Here is an 18,715-nt window from a genome sequence, read left to right on the forward strand (position 1 = left end):
AACGCTCACGCCTATCTAAGGGTAAGATGTGCTATTTAAATGTGAATATGTAATATGTAGGATCACACATGCACATATCACAAAGGGTAAATTCCAGGTGGCCTGAGACAAGGCCTACCCTGGTACGTGACGGGGGGCTAGGCTGCGTGCTAAACTTTGTCACACTGAGAAAGGGGAACAAACTGGAACACAGGCAGGAAGAGAAGGGGGGCTCCAGCCCTCCTCGTAGTGTAAGTAAATTCCGGAAAGCAGAAGGTACATTGACAGGGTCGTGGTGACATTAAGCTTACGCTTGACCTGCGGGGACATAACAAGGGAGGGGGTCGCTGACGCTGCTAAATTGCAACATAACAAGATAAGATAAAAGGGAACGGGTGTGGGGACTAACGCCAGCAATGTCAAAATAATAATTGTATGTTACGCCAACTGGAAAGAGACCAACAAGAACAGTAGACGCCCTAAACGGGATATAAAAGCTAGACACAGACAACAGGGAGCTGAGCTTCCCTTGGTGTGTACTTTTGTGCATCTGAGGGTGGCTCCCGGATCAATCTGTACAACAAATAAAGAGAGCTGACTTACAACCATCCTTTGCCTCACGAATGCATCTTTTCCTCATCAACAGACTCGGTGGAGTCTAACTCCAACATACGAGAGGCACACATCGGCCTCGGCCTCAAAAGGGGGGTTTGTGACCCCACACACACAGATAACAAGGGAGGCCAGCACTCCAACTTTTATTGCTCAAAGTTTTAACGACCTACAGATAGCAGAGTGGATCCCCAGGGACAGGGGCCCCTCGACTTGGCACACAACCCCATCCCCCTTTTCTTTGCCACATTCCTCGGCAACCCTTATCTGATCTTTGTATTTCACCATGCCTATCTAAGGGTAAGATGTGCTGATGACAAAAGAATATATCATATAATGTCTGTATAAAGGGTATACATCTGTTAAGGTGTAACCTATACTGTATACCATATATACCACATACTGGTGTGAGTAATAGAACATAACATAATGGCATAATATAAGTAAGGAATAATTGACGACGGGCCGTTGAATTATTAGAAAATAATGCACACCCGAGGTGGTAATGCGGCCACTCCGCTTCGCATTATTTTCTAATAATTCAACGGTCCGGAGTCAATTATTCCGCTTATACTACGGTTGCCACACCTCAAGAAATCGATCAGATCATATATTTCAAGGGATTCGTCCGGTTTTTCTACTTAAATCACTATTGTGAGTAGGATTATTTCTTCCGCATCTCATCCAACGACTCTTTTGCTAGTTCCAAAACGTCATTTTAAAGCTGCCAATGGAGGCTTGAGCCGTTGATAGCAGACTAATGCAGTTAATAATGAAGTTATTAGAAAGAGAGCGAGAGAGACAGAGAAAGAGAAACAGAGAGAGCTTGTATGAATTAGGCTACCTCTCTGTGTCCCTCAACAGTGTTCTGAAGCACCGTCTCTAAACTGTAAGTCTGCTTTAAGATGCAGCGCTGTTATTACCTCGCTAGTGAGAAATGTCATGTGTAGCCTTTAAGTTGCCACACTAGGCTAACTAATACTGCTGCAGCCCAGTTGTTGAAAGTTTCATATTCACCGTAAATATTAAAATTTACTTTCGGAAAATCGTCTGTCATGTTGTTGTTTTTGTTAGTCCTGTGTGCTGTATAGGTACTGTATGCTAATTTCCGTTATTACAGTTAACTATGCGAAGTGATATGGAACTGTAATGCGGTCAAGAGAGCTACCTGGAACTACGTTCGCCGTGCGGTTATCTGAAAATAATTGCACACCTCAGAACGTTCGTCAGCCAATCAGATTAAAGCATTCAACGGTCCCGTAGTATAAGTAATCATTAATTAATCATCACAGATGTTATTTGGTGTGAACCGCTAGGCTGGTATGTCATGTTTGGTATCAAACCGATGGAAAATCACTCCAGTTTCCAAATCTGGTCAGTGGTTACCACAAAAGTAGATATATCAAAATATACATCAATACAAGGGAAATCAGTCTGGTCATAAATCTCAAAAGGACTGATACAGACCCCCTTCCGAAAGCCCCCCAAATGGATGGTCAGTTATTGGTCCAGGAGTCGAATTCCTGGTCACTCCTATTCACACTAATAAATGTGATTATATTAGCCCTGTTCTATGCTCCCTTCATTGGCTTCCAGTTAAGTCCCTGATTAACTACAAAATACTGCTGTTGACTTATAAAACACTGAATGGCCTTGCACCAGAATACCTTAGTAACCTGCTGGCCTTATACAACCCTCCTCGCTTTCTTCCATCATAAAGAGCAGGATATCTGTTAGTACCCAGGGTAGAAAGAGCTACGGCAGGCTGCAGAGCTTTCTCTAATAGAGCTCTTCAGCTGTGGAATAGTCTTCCAGCGGATGTGCGGGATTCAGGCTGACTCTCAACATTCAAGTCTAGACTAAAAACACTCCTGTTTAGTTTAGTTTATATGGACTCTAGTTCTAACTCTAGCTAACTGCTCACTCCCAGTCAGACCTATAGTGTGAGGTGTAGAGCTGGGTGTGGATCGGTGCCTGTGATGGCTGCCTCTACAGCCACACAGTTAAGTTGAAGGGAGGTATCATTTCATGGTTTTTATGTTTGTTTAGTTTAAGTTGTAGCATATTGATAATTAATATTTGATTAATTGATTAATTAATTAATTAATTTAATTTAATATTTAATTCTTTTGTTTCCTTATTTTACACATTTACCCAGTTTGCTGGATGAAGCGCGCTCATTAAGTTAACTGTGGAATAATGTGTTTTGAGTTTAATTGTGTGTTTCTTTTGATTTACCGTGTGGAGTACTGAAGGGATTCCCAGCTGTTCCAGGCAAAGAGGTGGCCAATATGGGAGCTGGGCTAAATACAGGAAATTGGACAACTCCGACTGGTTGTTTGTTGGGGGTGGAATAGTTTGGTATTTAGTTTTATTTTATTGTTTAGGTATGTTTTTGGAGTTAATTTGATTTTGTTTATTTTGATTGAAGCATTAGTTGATTGTTCTGTTTTGATTTATTTGTGGTATTTGTCATTGTTACTTTTTTCTTTTGTATCTTGTGGTTTGGCCAAACAGTATATATAGTCCTTATGGTGTCTTGTTTGGGAGAAGTCAGCTTGTTGGTTTAGTTGTATTGTTAGCTGTGGTGTGATAAGTTGATTTTTTTTTTTGTGGGCCCAGGTTTATTTCTTTTGTTAAATCGTTTCTTTTTGTAAATGAAAAAGGATTTGTTTTCTAATTTAGCTGTGTGCCTCATGCCTGCCATCTCGGTCCCTCACAGTGCCATTGGCTTTAGATGAGCTGAACTGTCAGTCTGTCACTTTAGCGTCACACCCCCTTGTGGAATTGGAGTGCTGATATTCAGGGACTCCCCATGCCTGCGTTCCAACCTGCGTCTCCCTCCTACTTATGCTGCCATAGCCATATCTGCCGGAGCTTACATACTGCACTCACCTAACTGTTTGCACTGTCTCTACTCTCCCCTACTTTGACTAATTTTATTTCCTCTACTCCCCCTGGGCTGTGCTGCCTGGAGACCCCACATTTTCAAGATATCCTGCCTACCCTGCTGTCTGTGACGTCTCCACTACCTGTGACGTCCTTCTGGCCTGCTGCTGCCCCCTGGAGGATGGGCCCCCCCTTTCAGTCTGGTTCCTCCCAAGGATTCTTCTTTCTAGGGAGTTTTTCCTTGCCACTGTCATCTCTGACTTGCTCACTGGGGGCTTTGGGTAGGGATGCTGTAAAGTGCTTTGAGACAATGTAATGTTGTGAAAACACACTATACAAATAAAACTGAACTGAACTGAAATTGCATTCAGTGTTTGGTGGGGGGGGGGACTCAAAATGAGATCTGAACCAGCAACCTTCTGCTCATGGACACAGAGTCCGAACCCAAAGAGCCACGCACTCGACCCAGTATTTACAGAAATGCTTCCTACAGCATCCAGAACTGAAACAAATATGAGTGGTTTTCTCACTATTAGTGAAAACCGGACCATTCTGTATGATGCTGTATCTTTGGTTATTTGTTACACAAAGGATGGTCGTGGAAATCTTGTCTTTTTTGTTTTTACTGCATCACTACCTTCAGTTAATATAAACTAGATTAAAAAGGAACCTTGTTGATAAAAGAGGGGAAATAAATTACATGTATACATATTAATTTTATATTTTAAACAATGTTTATCTATTTCTGCTGGACTAGATGTGTCATCACATCCTCAGCCAGGTGCAGCTGAGGCCAGCAGAGGGCGCCAGTGAGCAGCCAGAGACAGCAGTCATACGGAAGCTCCCAGCTCTGGGCTCCATCACATGAACACGCCTGCTGACAATAACACTCACATACCACTGATACACCCTGTGGATAAAGAGCCCTCACTGTTTCTATAGCAGGTTAGGATGCTGTGCTGTGATCAGAAGGCAGACTGGATGGGAATGGAAACGTAGTAACAACAAAAAGTGACATCACTACCTTCAGTCATTATAAAGGCTGTGGTCAAGATTAGCTACTGCTATACAAACAGCTATAGCTGTGATTATCAAAATAAAACCCCCTTATTAATCCATGAGGAGAAATATATAACATATATTACACATTTCAAGCAATATTTATGTATCACTGCCAGACCAGACATGATTTCCCATCCCCACGTCACTTACAGAGCCGTCCTGGAGTTCTTGACCACAGGCAGCAGCCTCCATTGCTCTTTATCTGATCTGATGTATTTCTTCAGATCAAACACATCCAGCTCCTCATCTGACATCAGCATCACAAAGGCCAGAGCTGAGTACTGTGCAGGTGAGAGGTCATCTGCTGAAATGTTTCCTGAATTCAGATATCTTTGTACTTCCTCTACTAGAGAATTGTCACCAAGTTCATTCAGACAGTGGAACAGGTTGATGGTCCTTTCTGGAGATAAATTCTTCTTTATTTTCTCCTTGATGTATTGGGCTGCTGTGATGGGCTGGCCCCCCGTCCTGGGTTGTTCCCTGCCTCGTGCCCATTGCTTCTGGGATAGGCTCTGGACTCCCCGTGACCCTAATGGATGAAGAGTTTGGAAAATGGATGGATGGATGTATTGGGCTGTTTCCATAATGGTATGTGAGCTGATTCCTGTTGGCCCCAGTAGCCTTTGTAACAGAGTCTTACTGGAGTCTGTTGAGAGGCCCAGGAGGAAGCGGAGGTAGAGGTCCAAGTGTCCATTCTTGCTCTCTAATGCCTGATTCACTGCAGTCTTCAGCAGGTCAGCTGATGAGTTTGACAGAAACACATATAAAGCAGCGAGATACTCCTGGATGCTCAGATGCACAAAGCAGTACACCTTCTCCTGGTACAACCCATACTCCTCTTTAAAGACTTCTGTGCACACTCCAGAGTAAACTGAAGTTTCATTGACATCAATGCCATTCTCTGACAGATCTTGCTCATAAAATATGAGATTGCCTTTCTCAAGGTTGTCAAAAGCCAGTTTACCAAGTTTTAAAAGGAATTCCTTGCTATATTCCTTAAGCTTAGTTTCATGGTTTTTCATATACTTGTCATTTTTTAAACTTGTCTGAAAGATCAGGAAGTGTGTGTACATTTCAGTCAGAGTCCTTGGAATTTCTCTCCTGTCAGTCTCACTAAAAAACGTCTTAAGCACAGTGGCTGAAATCCAGCAGAACACAGGTATGTGGCACATGATGAAGAGGCTTCTTGATGATTTCACATGTGTGATAATCCTGCTGGCCAGGCTCTGATCATTAAATCTCTTCTTGAAATACTCCTCCTTCTGGGTATCACTAAACCCTCGTATCTCTGTCACCTGGTGGACACACTTAGCAGGTATCTGATTGGCTGCTGCTGGCCGGGAGGTTATCCAAAGGAGAGCGGATGGGAGCAGATTCCCCTTAATGAGGTTAGTCAACAGCACATCCAGTGACGTTTTCTTTGTTACATCAAACCAGCTCTCATTGTTCTGAAAATCGAGAGGAAGGCGACACTCATCCAGGCCATCAAAGATGAACAAGACTTTGTTCCTAAATGGTTCAGTGGACTGAAGTGATTTCAGATCTGGGACGAAGTGGTGAAGCAGTTCAATCAGACTGTATTCACCCTTAATCAAATTCAGGTCCCGGAAAGGAAGAGCAAATATGAAGTGAACATCTTGGTTTGCTTTTCCTTCTGCCCAGTCGAGAATAAATTTCTGCACAGAGACTGTTTTCCCGATACCTGCCACCCCTTTAGTGAGTACAGTTCTGATAGGTGTCTCACGCCTACATAAGGGTTTAAATATATCATTGCACTTGACTGTAGTATCTTCTGTTCGCCTTTTCCTGGATGCTGTTTCAATCTGTCTCACTTCATGTTCATCATTGACTGCTCCAGTCCCACCTTCAGTTATGTAGAGTTCTGTGTAAATCTCACTGAGAAGTGTTGGCTGTCCTTCCTTAGCTTTCCCTTCAAATACACACTCAAATTGCTTCTTAAGTTTACATTTGATTTCCTGCTGATGTTGCAGCATGAGCTGTCCTGAAAAGAAATGAGAGGAAAATGCACTAATTCTCACCATAATCCTGACCAGTATGAGAGGAAGAATATTTTCCAAAAACATACTTTTTTGCGCATAAATATGCAGATATTTCCCTGTGACTGTGAATGTGAAACTGAAAGTTTTATCATGCTTATTTTACTGGAACACCACATATAGGACCGTGAATAAGCCTTAGGCAGCCAAAGGAAATGTTTAAAGCCATTTATCTGGGTAGTAAGTGTATATCTGCTCAGAACCAAAAAAAACACAAAACCCCTTTTCATTTCCCAAACCTCTCCTCAGGGGCACCACAGCCTGTCCATGTGTTTGTTAAATTTCACCACCGGCTCACTTCATTAACTAATTAAATTAGTTTTAAATCTCAATGTGATATTGATCAGCCACATGAGGTGTGTTAGTGGTCAAGCAAAAAAATATGTAGATATACTGCACGATTTCTGCAAATATTAGGGTGATTTTGGGAGAGGTTCTGAAATGGCAAACACACTTTGACATACATATTATAGTAGTTCTACGCCAACATGAAGACCATTTAAACATCCTTTTGCACAATATTGTACATGTACATAATGTTATAAAGCTCTTACTCTTGTCCAGCATGTCAGCAAGATCATCTTGCTTCATGGTCCTCAGGATGTACAGTGTGATCTTCAGAGCTACCTCTCTAACACTGGTCTTCTGCATCTGACCATCACAGTCCAGGTCATTGTCCTCCTCCAGCTGAGGCTCAGAGCATTCTGGGTAATTCTGATCTAGGTGCCTCACAACCGTCTTCAGCTCGGCCTTTGGGAACTTCATGGCTTTTTCCTCTAGTGACTAAAACAAAGTCAGAGTTAATTATTGCTACTTACACCAAACCTGGTCAGAGTTTCACTTGTGAATCATAGTTTAAAACATATTTCCTTTTACAGCTGTATAAAACATAAGCTGATTCACATAACAGCTAAGAAAATATATATCAGCAATAAATACAAACCTTCAGTATGGATGATGAACCCGATTTATCATGTAGATCTGAACTGCATTCTTCCATTTGGTCTCTGTGAATTAGGCAGAAACATAAAGACCTCAATTCATCTACACCAATGTAACAGAGAGACTGAAAAGTTCTCCATTAAAATTGCTGTTACTGCAGATAAAGAATAACATTGTGATATATTACAACACCAATTCCAAAAAGTTGGGACATTGTGCAAATTGTAAATAAAAACAGAATGCAATGATATGGAAATCTCATAAACCTGTATTTTATTCATGACAAAGCATAGAAAACATATCAAATGTTTAAACTGAGACTATTCTATTTCGTGAAAAATACTGGCTGATTTTGAATTTCATGACAGCAACACGTCTCAAAAAAGTTGGAATGGGGGCAATAAAAATTAAAATATTTTATATAAAAAAAAATAATAAAAAAATGTATATTGCAACAGCAATAAAGGGTTTGAATCAAATCAAATCAAATCAAATAGGAGGCTGGAAAAGTTAGTGGTACAAAAACCCAACAGCTGGAGGAACAATTTGCAAATAATTATGTCAATTGGCAACAGGTGAGTAACATGACTGGGTATAAAAAGAGCATCTTAGAGTTGCAGTGTCTCTCTGAAGTAAAGATGGGCAGAGGGTCACAATCCCCCTAATACTGCACTGACAAATAGTGGAGCAATTTCAGAAAGAAGTTCCTCAGTATAAAACTGCAAAGAGGTTGAATATTTCATCATTTACAGCACATAATGTAATAAAATGATTCTGAGAATCTGGAAAAATCTCTGTGAAAAACCAGACTAGATGCCTGTGATATTTTGGCCCTTAGGCAGCACTGCATCACAAACAGGCATGATTCTGTAATGGAATCACTAAATAGGCTCAGGAATATTTCCCACAAACATTGTCAGTGAACACAATTCGCGCTACCATGCACAGATGCCAGTTAAAACTCTATCATTCAAAGAAGAAGCCGAATATGAAGATGATCCAGAATCACCGACGTCGTCTCTGGGCCAAAGCTCATTTAAAATGGACTGCAGCTGAGTGGAAAACTGTTCTGTGGTCAGTCGGATCTAAATTTGAAATTCTCTTTGGAAACCAGGGACACCATGTCATCCGGACTAAAGAGGAGAAGGACCACCCAGCGTGTTATCAGCACTCAGTTCAAAAGCCAGCATCTCTGATGGTGTGGGGGTGCATTAGTACATATGGCAGGGGCAGCCTGCATATCTGGAAAGGCACCATCAATGCTGATAGGTATATCCAGGTCCTAGAGCAACAGATGCTCCCATCCAGACGACGTCTCTTTCAGTGAAGACCTTGCATTTTCCCACATGACAATGCCAAACCACACACTGCATCAATTACAACATGATGGATTCGTAGAAGAAGGGTCCGGGTACTGAACTGGCCTGCCAGCGGTCCAGATCTTTCAGCCATTGAGAACATTTGCTGCATCATAAAACAAAAAATATGACACAGAAGATCTAGAACAGTTGAGCAACTAGAATCCTGTATTAGACAAGAATGGGACAACATTCCTCTCCCAAAACTCAAACAACTGATCTCCTCAGTCCCCAGACATTTACAGACTGTTGTTAAAAGAAGAGGAGATGCCACACAGTGGTAAACATGGCCTTGTCCCAACTGTTTTGAGATGTGTTGTCGCTGCGACAATCAAATTTTTCCTTACAATGATGCATTTTAAACACTTGATATGTTTTCTGTTCTGTTATGAATAAAATATAGGTTTATGAGATTTCCATATCATTGCCTTCTGATTTAATTTACAATTTGCAGAACGTCCAACCTTTTTGGAATTGGGGCTGTAGTTTGGAAAGATGTATCTGCCATGTTAAGCTTTATTCACTGGGGCGGCTTCCTAATTTTCTCATGACAGCAGAAGAGAACCAGTGACATCAGGCTCCAGCACACAGAGACACAGCAGGCAGGAAGGACAGTTTTCTATGCAGCCCTTTGTACCCAGTGACATTTAGAGTCATTCACTTGATTAGCAGAGCTAAATACCAGCATCTGATTCACAATCCTCAGTCAAGAAACTGGTTAAATAGTTTGTTGGCTAAATTCAGCACCTACAGGACTAATGGGCCGAATCTGTCCTTCAGCACCTACAGGGTTACCTCTGTAACGGCTCTGTATATTTACCTTTGTTCTGTAGGAAAAGGTCCCTCTCTGAAGGTCATCGGGTGATCCATTGACGCATCACTCTTCATGGAAACACAGCTGGGTACAGGGGAGTCTGCTCTCTCCATCACGACACTGTGGGCAGCGAGAGGAAACAAACCCTCATGGTATAAATATAATTCATACAATGCGGACGGCATCACACTGCTGTTTAGCCTTCTGCTCTGCCTTCATGTACTTTGATATGCTGTGAAGCTCTTGATGTAAACAGACTTATTTATAGGCAGCTTTTAAGGAAATTGTCTTATCTAAAATTTAGATATTATATGAAATTTTTTGCATCACTATTAAAAACCTCCACAACTAGACTTGGCTGTTTATATATGTTTTTGTTTGTTTGTTTGACTTTGTTATGTGGCCATTTTGTATAGGAGGGATGGTCTGTTACTCGCCTCTAGTATAAAAGAACTGGCTGATTGTGGAAGAAGACGGTGAAGACAGAAGATGGCGAGGTCTTTTTATTAAGCTACACATATTAAAGTGCTGCCCACTGACCAGCCCTAGCTAGGAGCCCAGTTTACTTTTATGTTCTGGCCTGACTATAGACCCAGGGAGACATGCATGCTAGTGGGCTGTAACACTGTTGCCTCTCAGGCCTCTTTCTGTTACACCCCACAGGGGGGCGCAATTCAGAAGCAGCTCTTAGTTTTCCTCTCTCCTTCTCCATTACTGCAGTTGATTCCTGCTGGGGCCTCTGTGAACATGAAGAGTTAATAGATACATCTTACGTATAATATTTAAATTGTATTTGGTAATACCATTGTGATTCGCATTAGTCATTATTATGGAATATTATTTCACATAATGCAAATGTGACTACTTGAATAATTCCAACTGTCCTGCACAATAAAGTATAACTTTCCACACTGATATTATATTGCCAAATTAAATATTTACCGGTGTTCGGTCGAACAACACAATCATCAGTGTGCATTACAGTACCACATTTCGACAAGGGAGCAGAACCCGTCAGAACATCGGATCCTGCTCTTCCACTCCCACCTTGTCTGCACTCCATGTGCGCATCTATCTAATAATGTTCTTGCAGCGATCATGTGTGACTTATCATGGAATTTACCCCGAAAATACAGATGCTGTTTTCTGATTGGCTGGTAGGTGGCTATTAACTCACATCAGTTATTTCATCAAAAATATTGATAAGTAAATTCAGACATTTTAAAAATATATTACAGGCCAATTTGTTGAAATAAAAAATATATATATAATAATATAAGGTCACATGAAAAAATTAGGACACCCCATTAAATATTTAGTTCTTTATTAAGAAATATAAACATATCAGTATGAAAACTTCTTTCAAGCTATATCTGTAGATAAAGGTGATGTAATTACATCATCTATGCAAAAACAAGAAACAAATTCACTTATTTACGACAAGAAATTGACTAAGATGCTAATTTCCACTGAGGAAAAAGTGAGGACCCCTCACATTCATCACTATTTAAAATGCCTAGAGGTAGATTCAGGTGGAACCATATCAGGAGAAGATGGTTAGAACATCATTACGGAGCTTTTTGGTGGAGCCTGTCTTATTTAAACCACAGACATTTAGTCTGGTCTGCCCTTGATTGTGGAAATGAGTGATATCACCATGTGAGACCCAAAGAGCTCTCTGAGGCCTTCAGGAAGAAGCTTGTAGATGTATATGAGTCTGGGAAGGATATAAAAAGATCTTGAGAGTTTGGAATCAGCCATTCCACTGTCCGGAAAATAATTTACACAATAATTCACATTTAAAACAACTGCCAGCATGGCCAGGGCAGGCTGTCCTAGCAAGTTCAGCCCAAGAGCAGATGGCAAGATGCTGAAAGACATCTCCAAAAATGCTAAAAGGTCATCACGAGTCATACAGGAAGCTCCTGCCACAGCTGATGTCAAGGTACATGCATCTAGCATCAGAAAGAGACACAGAAGTTTGATTTACATGGGAGCTGTGCAAGGAGGAAACCCTGCTGTCAAAAACACATCTGAGCAACACTGACGTTTGCCAGAGACCATCAAGACACAGACTGGGGCTTAATGAACAATGTGCTTTGGAAAGATGGATCTGAAATTAGTAAAAGCAGTAACAGAAGACATGTTTGGCATAAACCAAAGGCAGCTTTTGAGCAAAAGAACCTCATAGCAGCTGTGAAGCTTGGGGGTGGAAATGTCATGGTTTGGGGCTGCTTTGCTGCAGCAGAACCTGGCCAGCTCACCATCATAGAATCCACTATGAAGTCTTCATCATATCAGAGGGTGCATGTGCCAAGGAATGGCTTACAAGAAAGAAATGGAGAGTTCTGGAATGGTCAAGTCAAAGCCCGGATCTGAATCCTACTGAGATGCTGTGGGGTGATTTGAAGCAGAAGTGCATGCAGGACACCCTTCAAACATCACACAGCTTAAGGGATTCTGCATTGGAGAGCGGGGAGAACTTTCTGCCAGTCGAGTCAGAGATTGATAGATGGTTATAGGAAACGTCTCACTGAGGTTATTTCTGCCAAAGGAGGAAATACTAGCTAACTTTTTCCTTGGTAGGAATTGGCATCTTAGTAAATTTCCTCTGTTAAATAAGTGAATTTGTTTTTTATGTTTTTGCATACGAGATGCAATTATATCACCTTTATCTACAAATTTGAAAGAAGATTTAATCTTGATATTTCTTAATAAAGAATAAAATATTTCATGGGGTGTCCTAATTTTTTCACACGACTGTACTTATCCACACCTGGAAAACACCAAAATCAAACTTCCTACTTTTCCGTACTGCATAGAAACCCTGTAAGTACATTAATCTATCTAATTTCATACCATTTAAAAAAAAAATTTTATGCTAAACAACGCATCGTCCTACCTAATCCGTCCGGCGCTAAGCCTGTCTTTGCGTAAAAATACCAAACTGTTTATGAACTAAGAAAAAAAATACAGCAATGCCGTGGTTTAGCCTTGTTTCATAAAATATTAAGCCTTGAGTTTAACCCGGGTTCTTCGGCAGTTATCCCCAACATCTTAAAACAAACTTAATATAACTGCAAAGTATTATAATCTAGCCCCATGTACATGTTTAAGCGACGCTGTATATTAGGCGAAATCAGGATTGAGCGTAAATAATTAAATATTATTATTATTGTTATTAAATTCGCGTTACATTAGAAAATTCAAAATATTCTGTGACACCTTTATACTTACCATGTAATGCACGGAGGTATATTTAACAACTAATTACGTTGAGAACTATTAAATAGTATGTTTTACTATTAGTTTAATCTGTTGAGTATAATCTTACCTGGCAATAAAAATATCTTTTTATATTTCCAGACTCATATTCGTGTTTCTTGACAAAATGGCGACTCCAGGTTTAAATCGCTTTCACTTTCATTTACAGACAGGAAGTCGTTATATCAGCTTCATATCAAACGCGGAAGCTGTCAAAGCGGAAATGGACGTGGATTCCATGTCGCGCCGTAGGATCTTAGCCCCGCCCACGCAGCATCCAAATGAGCCCCCCCCACCCCGTGGGAGATCCGGTCTGGATGTGGAGGCCGTCACCCTTAATCTCCCACTGCATGATTCTTCTTTCATCTTCTGCACACGCCCCCCCCCCCCCCAAGATTATTATGTATTATGTTTTATGTTTCCCCATGACTGTCTGCTGTTTCACATGGAGTGTAGAACCGCGGAGCAAATGGCAGCCAACAAAAGAAAAGGCCCATTGATTCCCAGGGGAATCATTAGTTTGATTCTGCATGTTTTGTATTTCCAATAGAAATTGTTAGTTATTGAGTTCAGTTTCTCTGCAATTCTAAATGACATCATAATCACGTTATGTTGCTGTTGACAGACACACAGACAAAACCAACAAAAAGCATCATTAATACAGAGTAATTTCGAATAGGAGCAGATGGGCCAAATTAATTTTCCAATAAAGAAGAATGATAACTGAAAATTTAGATTTTATATAAAAAAACGTAATAATTCAGAAATCATTTGGTTTTGGGTGAAATGTAAACATCAGTTTTGTTATAATATTAATAAGATAAGAGTTTTTAATGATTCATATTTATCAGAAAAAGTCACACACCTAAATTTGCACTCACTCAGGATCAGTTATATGTGATGCAGCTTTTCATTAGGAAAGAATCTGTTGATATTAATCAAATCTCAAAGATTTTTCCCAAAGCCGTTATTCCTGCGATGGCCTGTTAGACCAGGCGGCGAATGCAGAGATTAAAACATTACAGCTTCATAGGTATCGACTGTGCAATAAATTTCTTGAAGTCGGATGTTTAAGTGTTTGACAATCTTTATTATCCGATGAGCAAAAAAAGGAACAGACACTCAGCAATCATGCGTCTCGTGTTCTGCTACCCGAACAACAAGTGCCTCTAATAGCCAAAAATGCACCAGTCATCTGACAAATCAAGAAAAGATCAGACAGTTGAAGAAAAGATCAGACAGTTCAAGGAAAGGTCGGATATCTGGAGACACCAGTTACTTCTGCTTGTTTGAGGCCCACCTATCAGCTCAGAACAAGTCCATCTGTTCGGGAACTTTCCTTTTACAATATCATTCTGAGTCGAGTTAATTATATCCACTTACTTTATCTCACTTCCCATATGTGCCCCTTGTTCTCTTTTTCTACATTACTCCTTATCCAATACCATGCATGCATTTTATAATATCTTCTGCAACAGCTTACTTCTCAGGTCATGCCTTCGCTTTGACCCGGGCCCCTTGCTGAACAAGCTGGATTTTGGCAAACATGTTAGTTCCTTCTGAGAAAACAGAAATCCCTTACTTAAGCAAATTTGCATTATTGTTTGATACATTCAAATCATTCAAGTAGGATCATATTGTTTCAACTATTATGTGTAAATCAACAGCACCATTATACACTCAATTGTTAATTACTGATTAGGTATTAGGTATTTTGCATAATCATCTATATTCCATTATTGATTACTGATTAGCATCCATTCATCCATCCATTTTCCAAACCGCTTATCCTACTGGGTCGCGGGGGGTCCGGAGCCTATCCCGGAAGCAATGGGCACGAGGCTACTGATTAGCATAATCATGAATTTTCTATCGCATGACTCTTCAGTCACCGAGAGGCATGACGCAGCGGCGCCTGAGCTCACGGTCCAGGATTCCAAGAAACCGCAGTCTGTGCACGTCGGACCCGGCCGAAAGCTTCACAGCGGACGCTGGCGAGCAGCGGAGGGAGGGAGAAGCGAAACGGTCCCTGCGAGTAGAGGAAGTGAAGTTAATCAGGCCTCAAATGGCTTTTTGATTTCCCTTCGCCCGTGACCTACAACATTCCTTGGCAGTCAGGACAAACCTCGGAGAGGCTAAACAGAGGCCGACCTCGCAAAGCTGTCAAAAAACACACTGCGGAAGGGTCATCGGGGGCTATTTCAGCGACAGAGCCTCACGGTACAGTCCTGCCCCCCAACATCCCCCATGTAGATCTTTGAGTCAGGACTCACATGCCCAGGGGATGCCTTCTTCACCTTGTTCGCTGTGTCAGAACAGCAGCTTTTCCACCATGATCTGCATCCATGGTGCTACGTAGATCCACCAGGAGGGCATGGTGGTATTTATGCTTCCATCTGTCTGTATTTCATGCAGATATTCAGACGAATCACACGTCTATCAAGTCTGTTTTTTGTTGGACAGGAGGCAACATGTGGACTCAGCATGGGGAGAACATGCAAACTCCACACACATGTGACCCAGGCGGAGACTCGAACCCGGGTCCCAGAGGTGTGAGTCAACAGTGCTAACCACTGCACCACCATGCCGCCCTGGTGGAATATATTTTTATTACAATTCCACAGCACTTTCCACAGCACAATTAGCCCTTATTTAGTGACTGTGTGTGTAGACTTCTGGGGTAGGTTTTTCTGGGGTCGGTTCTGCAATCCAACCCAATCCGAGCTCAGCTGGCCCAGACAAAGTACTGGGTCTCGGACCAGGTCTGGGTCAGTCATTTACGGTCACCTTTGGCTTCGGGTTCAGGTTAGTTATTATTATTATTTTAATGTGCAAATCACTTTTTGTGCTTGCTGAGGCTTTTGCTCGTTTTCACTTTCCATGCCCCCCCCAACACACATCCCCCCACTTCCCCCCCTTTCTCTCTCGCCCACCAGCTACATGGCTAGTATCCCACTAGCAATGGAGGAAATACAGCAAAAGCTCACAATTGTCTCCATATAAGCATATGACTAGTATTTCCAAAATTTCAGGTTCCGGTCTGATTCGGGTTTTAGACTTGCTAGTATTACTGGGGCCAGATCAGCTTTGGTCTCAAGGCCTCGGGTACGAGTTGCCTTGAGCTTTAATTTCAGGCCCGGACAGGATTCTCTTAGGCTCTATGGTTCACTGAGATCCTGTACTGGGTAAATAACATGGACACTGGCTGGGCCCAGTGCTGGTTGTGCTAGGGTGTGGCACCCTAGCAAACTCTACTGCCCAGATTCATTTGGTCTTGGGTAAGGGGGGGAGGAGGGAGGGGCCAGTTTGCTAAGTCTGCACCTCTTCAAAGGATAACACCCCAAGCGACCGCATGTGTCGTCTGTAGGGTTGACCAGACCTGGATGGATGGATGAAGGCTTTCCATTTGAAATATAATACTGATCAGCCATGAGGTAATACACATTGTAATGATTTCAGGGGTAGTTTTTAACCAAATTAACCAACACAAATAACAATCTGATGTTCATATATCGGGTGTTGATGGCATCCAGCATCGCGGTACTTCAACCGGGTCCCTCAAATCTCCGCAGTGCCCCGCCGGCCTCCAGGGCAGAGACACAGGGGTGTCGGTATCGTGCCGGCGCGTTTCCTCACCGCTGCCTTGGCAGCTCAGTCGCATCTGGAGAAGTGTGTGAAAATGAAGCTGTTTTATTTATTTTTGTCCTTGGGCTATTAAGCCTCTCATTCACAGAGGTGCGCGGTGTCCAGTGTCCAGTGTCCGCTCTGCTCTTACTTAACTCCCACCCAAATGTGGAAAATCAATCTCTCTTTCGCAGGGCTTTACCTAAGCGAGAAGCATGGAGGAGAGGACCACTGCTAAGCCAGATGCTCTCAGCACTGAGTGATTAATGGTGTTGGTGTAAAGGGCCGCGATCCTGCTCTCACCTTCCTGTCAGGCACATTATCCAGGGCTTTACCTAAGCGAGAAGTATGGAGGAGAGGACCACTGCCAAGCCAGATGCTCTCAGCACTGAGTGATTAATGGTGTTGGTGTAAAGGGCCGCGATCCTGCTCTCACCTTCCTGTCAGGCACATTATCCAGGGCTTTACCTAAGCGAGAAGTATGGAGGAGAGGACCACTGCCAAGCCAGATGCTCTCAGCACTGAGTGATTAATGGTGTTGGAGGAAAGGGCCACGTTCCTGCTCTCACCTCCCTGTCAGGCACATTATCCAGGGCTTTACCTAAGCGAGAAGCATGGAGGAGAGGACCACTGCCAAGCCAGATGCTCTCAGCACTGAGTGATTAATGGTGTTGGAGGAAAGGACCGTGTTCCTGCTCTTACCTTCCTGTCAGGCACATTATCCAGGACTTTACCTAAGCGAGAAGCATGTAGGAGAGGACCACTGCTAAGCCAGATGCTCTCAGCACTGAGTGATTAATGGTGTTGGAGGAAAGGACCGTGTTCCTGCTCTTACCTTCCTGTCAGGCACATTATCCAGGGCTTTACCTAAGCGAGAAGTATGGAGGAGAGGACCACTGCTAAGCCAGATGCTCTCAGCACTGAGTGATTAATGGTGTTGGAGGAAAGGACCGTGTTCCTGCTCTTACCTTCCTGTCAGGCACATTATCCAGGGCTTTACCTAAGTGAGAAGTATGGAGGAGAGGACCACTGCTAAGCCAGATGCTCTCAGCACTGAGTGATTAATGGTGTTGGAGGAAAGGGCCACGTTCCTGCTCTCACCTCCCTGTCAGGCCCATTTCCTGGGCTCCTTGGCTGCGGTTTCCATGGCAGCCTGGTACTGTGGCACACGGTACCAGTGCTTACATGTTACCCACTGTTCTGGGTGATTCCAGGGTGTTTTTAAGAAGGGGGGCACGAGGGGGGCTATAATTCATGCAGCGGCCCCCCACTTTATCATTAGCCAGTAATATGTTTAGAATTGGTGAGCGACAGGAGAGGAGGTGCTGTAGAGGCCAATCAGCTGGGGCTGATGTCCCTCTGGCCCCGCCACTGTACACACCCCTGCTGCTGCTGTTTGCCACTCAGATCACTGGACCCCCCCCGCCCCCCCATCCCAGTGGACATTTTAGCCTGGCATCATGGCCCTACTGGGCTCTCCTGCACCCTTCCATTCTCCCAAAAATTTCAATACAGGCCCAGTCCAAAGAAGACCAGCTTTTTATGATTGAAGTGACACATTTGAGGGCCATGGGGGAGGACAGCGGCACAGAATTAATGGAGGATGGGATTGTTAAAATGTAAATATAAATAAACATGAGCATTAATGAGCAGGAACGAGTGTCCTGGCAGCTCTGCACGCATCCCGCGTCTAGACAGGGATCTCACGCCCCCCGTCAGTGAAAGGTGGCTGAAGTGGGGTCCCGCTCCCCACATATTAGGGAGCTTTTTGGCAGGGCTGTTTTTTGGCTGCTGTGTCCCTGCTGACACCCCCCCCACCAAGGTTCCCCTGCCTTTTCAGGCTGCTGGCTCTGGGTCAGGTCCTCACCTGCTACCTGCCCCCCACTGGCTTTCTGATGTTTCCCAGCGTGCACTAAAACGCTCTGTGAGCCCAGATGATGTATATCTATCATTGCTGTACCCTTCTCCCCCCACCCATTTAAGCTAAATGTGGGGGGAGCATTTTCCCCACATGTCGCCGTCAAGTCAGGTTCAGTGGACTTTAATGGATCCGTTTAAAGGCAAATGTTTAATTATGTTAAGTATTTGGATTTGATCAGCTAGTCTCTCAACGC

The 18,715-nt window shown here is 42.8% G+C and overlaps 2 protein-coding genes across 4 annotated transcripts in view; one reads left to right on the plus strand and one right to left on the minus strand.

Annotated features, from left to right (window-relative positions):
* The window catches only part of LOC125722472 (NACHT, LRR and PYD domains-containing protein 12-like), a 51,979-nt gene extending 38,873 nt beyond the window's left edge, over window positions 1–13,106 (minus strand). For all 3 annotated transcript variants that reach the window (XM_048998642.1, XM_048998641.1, XM_048998640.1), the window contains exons 1-5: window positions 12,951–13,106; window positions 9,720–9,833; window positions 7,543–7,606; window positions 7,154–7,382; window positions 4,693–6,544 (exon numbers count right to left, since the gene is read on the minus strand). In XM_048998642.1, the coding sequence (XP_048854599.1) occupies window positions 4,693–6,544; window positions 7,154–7,382; window positions 7,543–7,606; window positions 9,720–9,826 (2,252 nt within the window). In that variant the 5' untranslated portion in view covers window positions 9,827–9,833; window positions 12,951–13,106. The remainder of the gene's footprint in view (window positions 1–4,692; window positions 6,545–7,153; window positions 7,383–7,542; window positions 7,607–9,719; window positions 9,834–12,950) is intronic.
* LOC125722469 (NACHT, LRR and PYD domains-containing protein 12-like) overlaps window positions 1–18,715 on the plus strand; it is a 250,587-nt gene that overhangs the window by 48,595 nt on the left and 183,277 nt on the right. The gene's annotated exons all lie outside the window — the stretch shown is intronic.

Source organism: Brienomyrus brachyistius, unplaced genomic scaffold (genome assembly GCF_023856365.1).
Source record: "Brienomyrus brachyistius isolate T26 unplaced genomic scaffold, BBRACH_0.4 scaffold39, whole genome shotgun sequence".
In the NCBI taxonomy this organism is placed as follows: domain Eukaryota; kingdom Metazoa; phylum Chordata; class Actinopteri; order Osteoglossiformes; family Mormyridae; genus Brienomyrus; species Brienomyrus brachyistius.